Source organism: Seriola dumerili, unplaced genomic scaffold, assembly GCF_002260705.1.
Source record: "Seriola dumerili isolate Sdu_G_001 unplaced genomic scaffold, Sdu_1.0 BDQW01000003.1, whole genome shotgun sequence".
NCBI lineage: Eukaryota > Metazoa > Chordata > Actinopteri > Carangiformes > Carangidae > Seriola > Seriola dumerili.
This window is the reverse complement of record NW_019174258.1, coordinates 13,303,132-13,314,656: the sequence shown is the minus strand read 5'-3', so window position 1 is coordinate 13,314,656 and position 11,525 is coordinate 13,303,132. Positions and strand designations below refer to the sequence as shown.

The following is an 11,525-nucleotide window of genomic DNA, read 5'->3' as shown; positions in this document are numbered from 1 at the left end:
ATCCTTATGATGATGTCCTGACATTATGTGTATCGTCCATAATAACAAATAAATATTTATTGAAGGATGACTGAACAAAGTAAAAAAGTCAAGTGGAAAGGAGTTTGAGTTCAAAATGTTTTACAAAATATACAAGCAGATGTAATAAAAGGGGGAATGCAACTTGAAGTTAAGTATTGTGTTAGAATCCTCTTTATTTACATAAATGTAACTTTACATGTGATTTTACCGTACTAGCACTATACTAAGACTTTACTTTACAACCCACCACAAAGCAGCAGTGGAAACAAAGATAAAAATTTGATGCAGATCTGTGATTTTCAACAAGCCCCCTCTGTTGTAAAATCCATGGTAATTGTACTGGAGCGCCCTCTAGCAGCGTTTCTCATCAAAAACAGAAAAAAGAGATGGGGGAGGAAAAAGTAGATAAAACTCATTTAGGAAGGGGCAATGAAGTAGTACTTCACTAACATGACTGAACATGACCACTGCTTCCAGCAGAGGTGACACACTCTTGTTATAACTGGATCTATACCTTCATCAGTTTTAGAGGAGAATGTTTACAAGATAGTTATCACGGCTGGATGGGGGCAGAGGATGTGGAAGTTCATCCCGTTGTGCATCACTGGTCATTATTCATCACTATTCATCCATTCTGGGCCAGATCACTGCCTGTACAGGAGATAGGCACACGGTAGTCATCTAGCTGTCGTCAGCCTGGAGCATCTTCTCGATCTCTTGGTCCCACTGGTCGTCTTTGTTGTCTGACTCGGTCACCACCTCGTACTCCTGGAGCTCTTGCTGCAGCTCCTTCTCCCAGTCGGCCGACTCATCTGGGTGAAAAGAAAGGAAAGGTTATGAGCGAGAAAATTATTTTTCCTGGACTTTAAAAATACACAATACAGTCACATAGTGATGTCTTGCAAAACTGACCATCAGGAGAGGGGGTGCTCTCCTTTTTATCCAGCACCAGCTGCTCCATCTCTTTCCTCAGGTCCTCCTGGTTGATGGCTGTTGAGTCGAAAGCGTCGCTCACAAACTCCGACACTCCAGGACTTGTGGACATCTCCTCCTCTTCTTCCTGAGGTGGCTGGAAATGATGCAGACAGGAGTGAAAAAGTAATTCACTGCATGACTCTGGAAAATACCTGCGCGCACACACACGCACGCAGTCTTACCTTCTGTATGTCGCTGATAGAAACTGGTGGAGTTTTTGGTCTGACAGTGTCTGTGAAGTGAAATAATAAGTGCTGTTAGTTTTACATATGCAAATCACACTCTGCTGTTCGCTTGACTGTGTTCCATGGCTTTTCCCCTGAAACCACAGCTGTGTCTGTGGTTTGTAACAGAGGTTATGAGGAGTACAAGCTGAGATAATAATGAGGTTGGCGACAAGCACTGAAGACTTTAGTTTCAATACTTTTAACACAAAAATCTTCTGAACATCCCTTTCACCACGGATGGTCTTTGGCCAAGAGCTCCATCTACAGAGCTCAGTAATGCTTTACACATACCTGCCCATTTTACAAAATTAAAGAGTGTAAAGAGAGTACACCCGGGGCTGGATGTATAAACAACATGTATGTGCATAAATAATGCATACACCATTTAACACATATTAACTGGTATTTATAAAGGAACAATGTGTGGTGAGAGTGTGTGAATACTTCAGGCCGAGAGTTTTTTTTTTTTTTTTCTCAAGAGAAGCCACTGGTGATATGGTGCAAATGAACAATAAGGTGAGGGATGGAATCTAAAATGAAAACATTATTCATTAAGGTTCAACAATTTCATTGAGTGCCTGTTATTTTTGGAGTTATTTTTGGGGGGATTTTTATGGTTTTATATGACAGCAGCAGTGGAGACACACAGGAAATACAATACGGTCCGGCTGGCCAGGAGTCAAACCGGGGACCTGCTGCTCAGAACTGACTGCCTGATATTTTCTGTACAGTGTTGTCAATTTCAATCAAAGGCACATGTATAAACTTTATTTTAATTTTGTGAGATTGACATTATTATTCTCTTATTGAAGGCATCGTTTTATTACCTTGTGTTGACACTCTTTTCATTTTATCCTCAGTTGTGAAGTGTTAGTAGTACATCAGATATCTCTCTGACATTTAGCGATGATTTAGATATTGCCGCTAATGGTGTGTGAATTCTGTTTGTGCACATGTATCATTAATGTGAATTAATGATCGTGGTGGAGTGGTGGATCAGGCAGAAGTATTGACATGCAATGTGCACCTAGTTCATCAATGATTGAGGTTTCTAAAACAGACATGCTGCCTCATGAATCTGATGAAAACAATGTGAAAACATATTTCCGGAGTTTTAATCACAAATCTCCACAGAGTTTTATATGCATTTGGTTGCTGAAGTTTGTTCGGTACCCTCGTGAGGTCCGAGGATTGTCACAAAGAAACAAATGCAGTGGTCCCTGTTGATATAACGGGTGAAAACGACCCTGCAGATCGTCTCTGCCGTGTCTGACCTGTAAGGACGACGTCCTCAGGTGAAACACCGGCGCCTCTGTCCTCATCGTCCTTCTGCTGCTGCTGAGCTGCCAGCGCTGTGAGCTGAGCCGACTGCTTGATCAGAGACACCCGGTAGAAATAATTCCTCCAGAACACCTCCTCCTTCACGCTGTCGAAAACAAACACATCACCATCCATTCTGTGAAATCGTTTCAAAGATGATGCCACAGGTCAAAGTAACTGTGTCCTGCTAACACACTTGCAGAAACAATCACATAATGTAAAGTGTATACTGTACACATACACACATACACACACACACACGCAAAGTTGGAACACTACATACTGTTTGGGAACCAGGTCGAAGCGCATGCGGTTAAGGAGCTGGTCTTCCTCCAGCATCACTGTGGCCAGAGGATACATCTGCTCCATGTCAAAGTGGAACTGAACACCAGCCGGAGGGTCCCGCAAGAAGTTCCTCTTGTCCTGGAATCAGCAGCCAGAGAGCTCAGTTTGATCATCAGAATGTCACACACGTAGTAATAACACATTCATATAGTCGTGTCTTTGCTTACAGCTGACAGAGCAAGGATCTGTTGCTGGATGGTCTCTTCCTCATTGTAGCCAACCCAGGGAGGCACTGCTGCTTCTAGACACACACACACACACACACACACACACACACACACACACACACACACACAGTCATATGCTTTAAAAATTCCCTGTAAAGCACTTTGAATTGAATGTCACTAACCTGTATATAAGGCCTTACAAACAAAGTGTGACTGACTGATTTAATTGTTTTGTTTTTTTTTAAATGAATGACTGTATTATGCTTGAAAAAAAATCCTTGACTGGAATTTCTGGGTTTTGAAACTCGACTACTGAACAGTTGAGGATGATGCTATTACCAAACAGCTCAGTGGGCTTGTTCCATTTTCAGTCTGTAAACTACCTCATGAAGCACTTCAAAATTTTTATGGCTCATGCTTCTTGTTCTTCCTTATATATCTTAAGAAGCTGTTCCCCTGTATATACTGTACATGCATGTATAAATGTTCATGTACTGTATATGTTGTATGACTAGAATCCTACTAGTTATCAGGAGTGTCTTTATCATATTTTTCCATATAGCAGGACAATGCTTAGGATACAGTGTTCCGCAGCAAATCTGACATGTGAGTCTTTGTCATTTTGTTGCTATTTTCCCTGGAGGTCTGACATCTGATGTTGTATTTTTAAGGATCATCAGGATGTAAGGATGTGGGCAAATTGTTAGAACATTAAAAAAATACTCCACCCAAAATCTATTGTTCGATCACCTCATGCTGACTTAACATATGTGGCAATACAATATTTGCACTTTGATCCACTACTGAGAACAGAGGCTGGTGAAAGTTTGGATTAATAGTATAGTGATTACAGTGGATTCCAGTACTGACAGACACATTTTGGAAGGGTACCACTTCAAGTACTCACTAAAACTACAAATCCTCATCGGTCCAATAAAGCTGTATTAACAGTCTGTTCAGAACACAGTGTGTTCCTGTTGGATTCAGCTTTAGCTTCTTCCTATTGACAAAATGTGACATGTTTCGCCTCATTGTTACTTTACTGACACTTTACTTTTCCACTGTCTCACCATCATTTCTCATCAACAATTCTGTGTCATACTCAGCATTTTTCCCACAATACTCTGTGATATGCAAAGAATGTGACTTCACTGGAAACTAGTTTACTTTGTAAAGCAACGCTCTTTAAAAAAGGATAAAAAATAATTTCAGGGAGATCACATGCAATTTACTGTAAAGAAGATTCTTTCCCTTCTTATTTTACCTGATTTTTTTGCTTTTTTCTCTTGAACAAACTTCTCCTGCTCCTTTTGGAAGTCTCCAAGAAAAGTCTGCAAATACACACACACACACACACACACACACACACACACACACACAGAGCTATACTTAATGTCATGTCATATAATGATAATGTCATGTCATGCTGAGCACATAGCTCACCAACATGCAAAATCTTTGATGTTCAACATATGAACCCAGAGTTGCCTGTCTCTTCTAAATGCTGCATAACTTGTCAAACAAGCCAATAGAGCAACATGCCTTGTCTATGATGCCGTCAATTTTCCCTTCTTCCACAGTCTTCTTGATGGTCTGAGCTGTCTCTACCATTGACTCAGAAATCTTCTTGGTGGCACTGGAGGCAAAACTGAAGATGTAATCTTCAGATGGAGGAGGAATAGGAGGAAATGGGGTGGTTAAAAACTGCATCTGTTATTAAAATACACCACTACAACACGAGTAAATGTATTAGAAGACAGCTAAGTTTGTCCTGGACAACAAACAACAAAGTTGAAGACGAAAAACCTTAGTTGGTGGATGGGGGAACCTTTCACTAGGAAGTACAATCTACTGATTTAATGGATTTATGAGGAGTTGATACAGAGACAACAAAATCCAGAAGCTACTGAGAAGCTAATTTTCTGACGACCTATCTTGACGATAAATAAAACCACTTCGCAATAACAGCAAGGATAATTTAAGGGAAAACAGTCCTTTCTCACCACCCAGTCCTTTGCTGTCCTCGGAGTTCTCCAGGTTCGTCTCTGGTTCTCCATCCTGGTCAGCTGGTTGCTGTTTGTTTACCTCGTTTTGTGCCTCCACCACCTTCTCTTCCTGCTGCACGCTCAGGTTTTCTTTGTCGTCTGACGTCTTCGTGTACGTTGGGTTCTCCAAACCCAACCACGTCCCCAAACCTTTGAACATGTTGGTCAAAATAAAACAACTGTTCGTTTAAAGATGAGGAAAAAACAACAATCTGGACAGTGGGTGATTCTTGACTTTATGTAACCAGGAACTAAACCGACAGGCTTTCTTCTTCCCTGGTTGCTTTTTGTGCAGTTCAAGTTGTGTATTACTGCCACCCAGTGGTTAAAAGGTAAAATGATGCCGTGCTCCGTACTGCATATTAGGTGCTTTTGTCGGATATAATTTCAAAACATACTACAAAATTTTTTTATTAAATAAGAATACAAAAATATTCACTGTAACATACCCTAAAAGCTCTAAGTATTTAAGGTAACATAATGTGTTGAATTATATTAATTTATCTGTGATATCGACACTTTACCAGCAGGTGGCGGTAATGAGCCCAGAGTTGTTGCACGTCCTGTAACACAACAAGACGAGGAGAGGAAGACAGATCGGCGGATTCATGACAGGCAACTCTGAGGTCAGTTTGCTATTCATCACCGGTTCCCTTAATGTCGTGTGATTTATGTCTCTGTGTCTTATTCTTGATGCAGAAATCACTGTAATGTATGTTGTTCCTCTTAAACCTGATCTGAATTTTGTTGGAACAGAAATTAAACGGAAGGATTAGCCGGTCTGCTAGGCCGTTTACTTGGAGGGAGACGAGGTTCTACCAGATTCCTTACAAAAAATCAGTCACTTAAAACGTAGTGAGTTTAAACTTAAGTTTTATAGTGATTAGGAAATAACTCAAAACATTTCAGGATTAAATGATATGTTGTGATTCAATCGGCATATAAGGGAAAGCGATTTATTGTAATAAAACGGTTGGTTGGTGTAGTTTATTGGAGTCAGTCACGGTTTGTAAGATAACGCTAACTTGGTTGAAAGTAATAAACGGACAGAGCTGGACAAAGTACACAGCTCCATTACTTGAGTCAAAGTATAGATCCTCCTGTTTAAACATTACTCCAATACAAGTGAAAGTTGTTGAGTCAAATTTTTACTTGAGTTAAAGTACTGGAGTACTTTCTTTAAAAAAAATACTAGTTCGAGTATTTGAAAGTAATTTTTTTATGTAAACACATTGTTGTATTGTTCCAGTGTAGGAATTGGCTGTGATCGGTTTTTTCTCCTGTGATTAGCACAATGTATGGGCTGTCACATTTTCAAAATAAAATTAATTAAATTCCGCTGACTAAAAGCTCTGCTTCAAAGTAAGAGTATTTTATAGAAATGTAGTGGAGTCAAAAGTACAATATTTGTCTTTTACAAAAGAAAATCAAAAAATATACTTAACTACAGTACACAAGTAAATGTACTTTATTCCTGTGCACCCCTGTAAACGGATTATTCAAACAGATAGTTTCATATACAAACCCAGGCCTAATGTCAGGACTGGAGTGAGCACACACGCGTAATACAACTTAACATCTGACAAGAATATCAGTGAAAATATGCAATTAGTTTTTAGGTCTAAAATAATTATTGTTTTCCAACCAGGTCTTGTTGTATATTTTTTCTTTATTTCAAAGGGTTATTATGTCTTTTTACAGGTGAAAAATGAAGACTCTGATGGTGTTCGATTTTGACCACACTGTGGTCGATGACAACAGTGATACCTGGGTGGTCAGGTAAATAATGTATTGATTGATTCAATTAATTAATCACTGCAATATCCATCACAAATTGTAAGGTATAGGCTTTTTATGCTGCAAAATGCATACAAATCTATAATGGTACTGCTGCAAGACTATTATAAATCAAAATACCATACTGACAGAACCACAGATGAAACACGATTTTCTGTATTGTAATCACAAGCAACATCACTTTTACTTCATAGTGGATCTTTTGTTTTTTGGGTTTTCAGATGCCTTCCAGGTCAGACTCTTCCTGACTCTGTGAAGAGTTCCTACGAAAAAGGCCACTGGACTGAGTACATGGGCAGAGTGATGAACTACATAGGTGAGAATTAACTGTTGTTCTTTCATACATGCATAGAGCTGCACAAAATATTTTACATTAATATTTTTACTTACAACCTGCACATTCTTCAGTTCTCTGACCTTTTTTTGTCTGTCCATCCAGGTGAGCAGGAGGTCAGCCCTGACAGGGTCCAAAGTGTGATGGAGACCATACCTTTCACAGCTGGAATGACAGACCTGCTGACATTCATATCACAGAATAAAAGCACCATTGACTGCATAGTCATCTCTGACTCCAACACCATGTTCATAGACTGGATCCTCCACGCAGCTGGGCTCCATGCGGCTGTCGACCAGGTTTTCACCAACCCGGCTAAATTCAATGAGCTCGGGTACATGGAGGTACAATGCTACCACTCTCACGAGTGCAATCGATGCCCCGTCAACCTCTGTAAGAAAAAAGTCCTGGAGCTTTACCTTTCAGAGCAGTCTGACGGAGGTGTGGAGTATGAGCATATATTTTACGTGGGAGATGGTGGGAATGATCTCTGCCCTAGTTTCTGTCTGAGAGGGCATGATGTTGTGATGCCCAGGAAGGGGTACACCCTGGAGAAACTGCTGGCCAAACTGGAAGGTCAGGAGGGTAACAGCTCTGTTAGGGCTAGAGTCCTTGCCTGGAGCAGCGGCACTGACATCCTCCAGGAACTGAAAGCAAGTATGCAGTCTTAGAAGGGCCCATGGAGTAGAATACTTGATGGACTTCTTTGTTGCTTTTCTAGCCAATATTGTATTTGCACTGGAGGGAGCGTCTTCTGCTCCCTGTAATTATTAACATTTTTTGTCACAGTATCAGGACAGTATTTATGATTTTAAAAGTACAGCTTTAATGAAGGATTTGGGGAATGCAGACACGTCAGCCCAATTACAACACAAATATCCTACAAAAACAATATTTACATGTGCAGTGTATGATGGACACTGGATCGTGATTCAGATGTTAAATTTAGTATTGTTTTCAAAATGTTAATTGTTTTCTGGGGCAGGATCCAAGATGCAAGGAAGTGCTCTGGAAAGAAGGATTTACAAACTAACTAGGATCTATCAAAGTGAAATTCAGGGAAATCTTGGATTTTACACTCCATGAACAGGTTTTACAGAAAAAGCCCCTGTTTAAGACAGTAGCTTGAATGAAAGTACAGTATCTCTTATAATGGCAACTGGTGCCATGGAAGTAACCTGCAATTTAGTGAGCCTGTTTTAGTGCAACAGGCATTTTCTTTTACAGCAAACATTTTGAGTTATCATAGTAGAAGTGAAGGTGTTACTAATAATATTAAGTGGATCCATTATCCCAGTGAGCCGTGACAGTGTGACAGTGAGCCAGAATGAACAATACCAGGACCTTATACCTTAAGCAGCTAAATGGAATTCAGCCATTATTCATTAGCCTATTGGCACCTGTGCTTTTCAAGCTGTGACATGACAAAATGCCTTCAGTTAAAAAGGCATAATATAGTCAATAAGTATAATTTTAGATCAGGGCTGTAGCCACCATTTTAATGTAACACCTCTAAATTAACTTACTGCAGTTTCCTTATAGGGAAGATTCAAGAAAAAAAATGTTCACTGTTGAAACATCTTTCTAGTTTCTGTTCAAAATTCAAACTGTCTTGACACATAAATTGTTCAGAATATGTCTTAACCTCACAGCTGAAACTATAACACCACTAAAAAGAAGAAGAACTGCCACACTGCTGCAACCCTTTATTTTAAGATCACACTGTAGGAGAACATGCACATAACTGAGCGGATTATATATTAAACACAGCTGGAGTTTTATATTTATTTGCCTATTTTACTTTAACTCTTTATAGAATGTTTATAATATGAGCTGCTCTGTGGCTGTAAATGTCTCTGCCCTCAGTGATTTTAACAGTTTCATACCTCAGGTCTGTGGTTTGAAGTCGTATATGGAGCTACCTGTTTAACCTCTTTAACTGTTAAACCAACAGTTTATGAAAAATGAACAAAACGTCCAGGTTATTTTAGTCCTGTTATACAATACCCTGCAGGTGGATAACCTTTATAATTGACGTCCGTCCATCTATGCTTCACATGTTTGAGAAGGTTTCAGGTTTTATTCAGTAATATTATCCAGATCCACAACATGTCCTTGTTAGCTTTGGAAAAGTATTGGTGTTTTGTCCAGGTTTATAGCCAGTATACAGTATATTATCAGGACTGAGTGCAGGTAACATATACTTGACTCAGTCCAGTATTGCTGTTGAGGTTGATCAGCATTGTTCATGAGATTTGTTGTTGACACTGTCATGAGGCAACATGTTAAAATTTATTTTTTTATTCTTGCTCTTGTAATTCTAATGATGCAATTAAAACCAGAAACCTCTTGGGCCCATTTTTTCTTTATGTACCGTTCACTGAGTGACCACTAAAAGAGGCAGTAATGCAATCAAACATCAGTGTAGCAGTCCAGTATTTAATAATGGCTTTGTGAAAGTGCTGTTGGATTGCATTATATAGTTACATTTCTATACCTTGTACATTGTTTCTACATAATAATGGAGAGGACAAAATATTAGAAACACCTAATGCAGTTCATTAGATGTTTGAGCCATGCAGACATCTCCACAACATCTAGAAACAACCACTTTCAGACAGCACAGAGACATAGCTGTCTTTAATGATCATGGACAATAATGGAGGTTTAACCTGCTGAGAAAAAGAGATAATGGAAAACAGAATATTAGGAATGTTAGGGGAAACGGGACATAGATAAATGATTAAATATGTTCTAGGAATACTAAGAAAAAGAAGAAGAGTGAGGAGATTAAAAAAAGGGGGAAATTAAAAAAAAAAATCCATTTGTCTTTTTAAAATTCTAAGGAAAGGGTGAAATATAATTTTTCAAATGCACTTGCACAGTCCATGAGCAAGACCAAGTAGTCTGCAGCCATGCTAGCGGTCCTGTGAGGCCTTTAGCTAAATGCTATAAGATCAACATGCTAAGATGCTAACAATGGCAATACCAACCTGCTGATGTCTATCATGTAGGATACATTGTTTACCATCTCAGTTTAACATGTTCGCATGCTAATATTTGTCGGCACAAACAACGTCTGATAAATGCTGAGTCATTTCACAGGAGAAGTGAAAACTTTCACCTGCTGTTGGCAGCAAAGGTAAGTTCAGGGGATCACCAGAGACAGTGGGCTTCATTCTCTGGAGATGAAGAGATTAAAAAAGAAAAAATGTATGAAACCTACTTAAAGTTACTGAGGAATCATTTTTGTTGTCTTTATTGTCGTAACTTGTGCTGTCGTCATCTAAACCTCAACCAGTGGGTTATTGGGGAACTGATATATCCATCCTGTTCAAATACATCCTGTGAAAATGCAAAGATATTCCTTCCCAAGACTGACAGAAAAACAAACAAACAAACAAACCCCCAAAACACTAGACTGGAACAAATGGATAGGGATTTTTCTTCCAACAGCTCTTGCCTAAGATCTAACCTGGTATTACGGTCCAAGTCTCAGCAGGCTTTGTTTACTTTCTGAGTTCTCCCTTCGGTGGGAAGAGGCTTTAGTTGAGGCTTGCTGTATTAAAGGAAGATGCTTAGTTGCATAAGTAACAGGCACAACAGTGAGGCTGTCAAACTGGGATGCACGTCTTGGAAGTTTGGACTAGTTTACTCAGAAAGTTTGGTGTTGAGGCCAGAAGAAAGACGGCGCAGAAATGGCTGATGACCAGAGATTTTACTCCCATCATGTTATGAATTGTTTCATGTATGTTATTATGGTCACTATAGTCACAGTTTTGGGATTGCCGCATTCACTGTCATCCCATGGATAAACCTACTATTTGTTTGGGGTCTATTATAAAGTAGTATCAGTGCATCTACCTGGATAGCTCAATAGACCAGCATGCATTGCAGCCAAAAGGAATGTTAAGTTTTAATGAAAGTGCTGGGACCCTTTTTCCACACAAGTGTAAAAAGTACACACTGAGTGCAAACACATCCCACCTCTCTCCACATTAGCTCAAGGTCGTTCAACACAGTATCTAAAAGTGTAAATGGACCTGTGAGTGGAATTTTCTTTTCATAGATCATCTAGAGCCCTTAACTTTCTTTCATAGTATTTTAATGTTTTTTAAACAGTTTAGACAGTTTTATTGGTGGAATAAATGTTGCTAAATTTGTTATTTCAGTGAATGTTATTACTTTGGTATAACAGCCTCTTGTATTTTTTATTTTTTTTTTGTTATTTTCCACGGAGATTAATTATGAGTGCAGTAGTTTGCTGTATTTCTTGTCATGGGCCAATTTTATA

General features: G+C 39.1%; 2 protein-coding genes across 2 annotated transcripts; one reads left to right on the top strand and one right to left on the bottom strand.

Moving 5' to 3' along the window:
- Positions 1 to 174: 174 nt before the first annotated feature.
- On the bottom strand, positions 175 to 5,364 carry LOC111220330 (synapse-associated protein 1-like). The gene is made up of 9 exons (XM_022743390.1): positions 5,059 to 5,364; positions 4,598 to 4,716; positions 4,320 to 4,386; positions 3,056 to 3,129; positions 2,827 to 2,966; positions 2,498 to 2,649; positions 1,179 to 1,228; positions 934 to 1,090; positions 175 to 833 (listed from the first exon to the last, which is right to left on the bottom strand). The coding sequence occupies exons 1-9, from the start codon at positions 5,258 to 5,260 to the stop codon at positions 703 to 705; spliced, it is 1,092 nt and encodes a 363-aa protein (XP_022599111.1). The 5' UTR covers positions 5,261 to 5,364; the 3' UTR covers positions 175 to 702.
- A 323-nt stretch (positions 5,365 to 5,687) lies between these two features.
- LOC111219985 (probable phosphatase phospho2) lies at positions 5,688 to 9,584 on the top strand. Its single transcript, XM_022742886.1, has 4 exons — positions 5,688 to 5,726; positions 6,802 to 6,879; positions 7,119 to 7,213; positions 7,337 to 9,584. The coding sequence occupies exons 2-4, from the start codon at positions 6,809 to 6,811 to the stop codon at positions 7,900 to 7,902; spliced, it is 732 nt and encodes a 243-aa protein (XP_022598607.1). The 5' UTR covers positions 5,688 to 5,726; positions 6,802 to 6,808; the 3' UTR covers positions 7,903 to 9,584.
- The last annotated feature ends 1,941 nt before the right edge of the window (positions 9,585 to 11,525 follow it).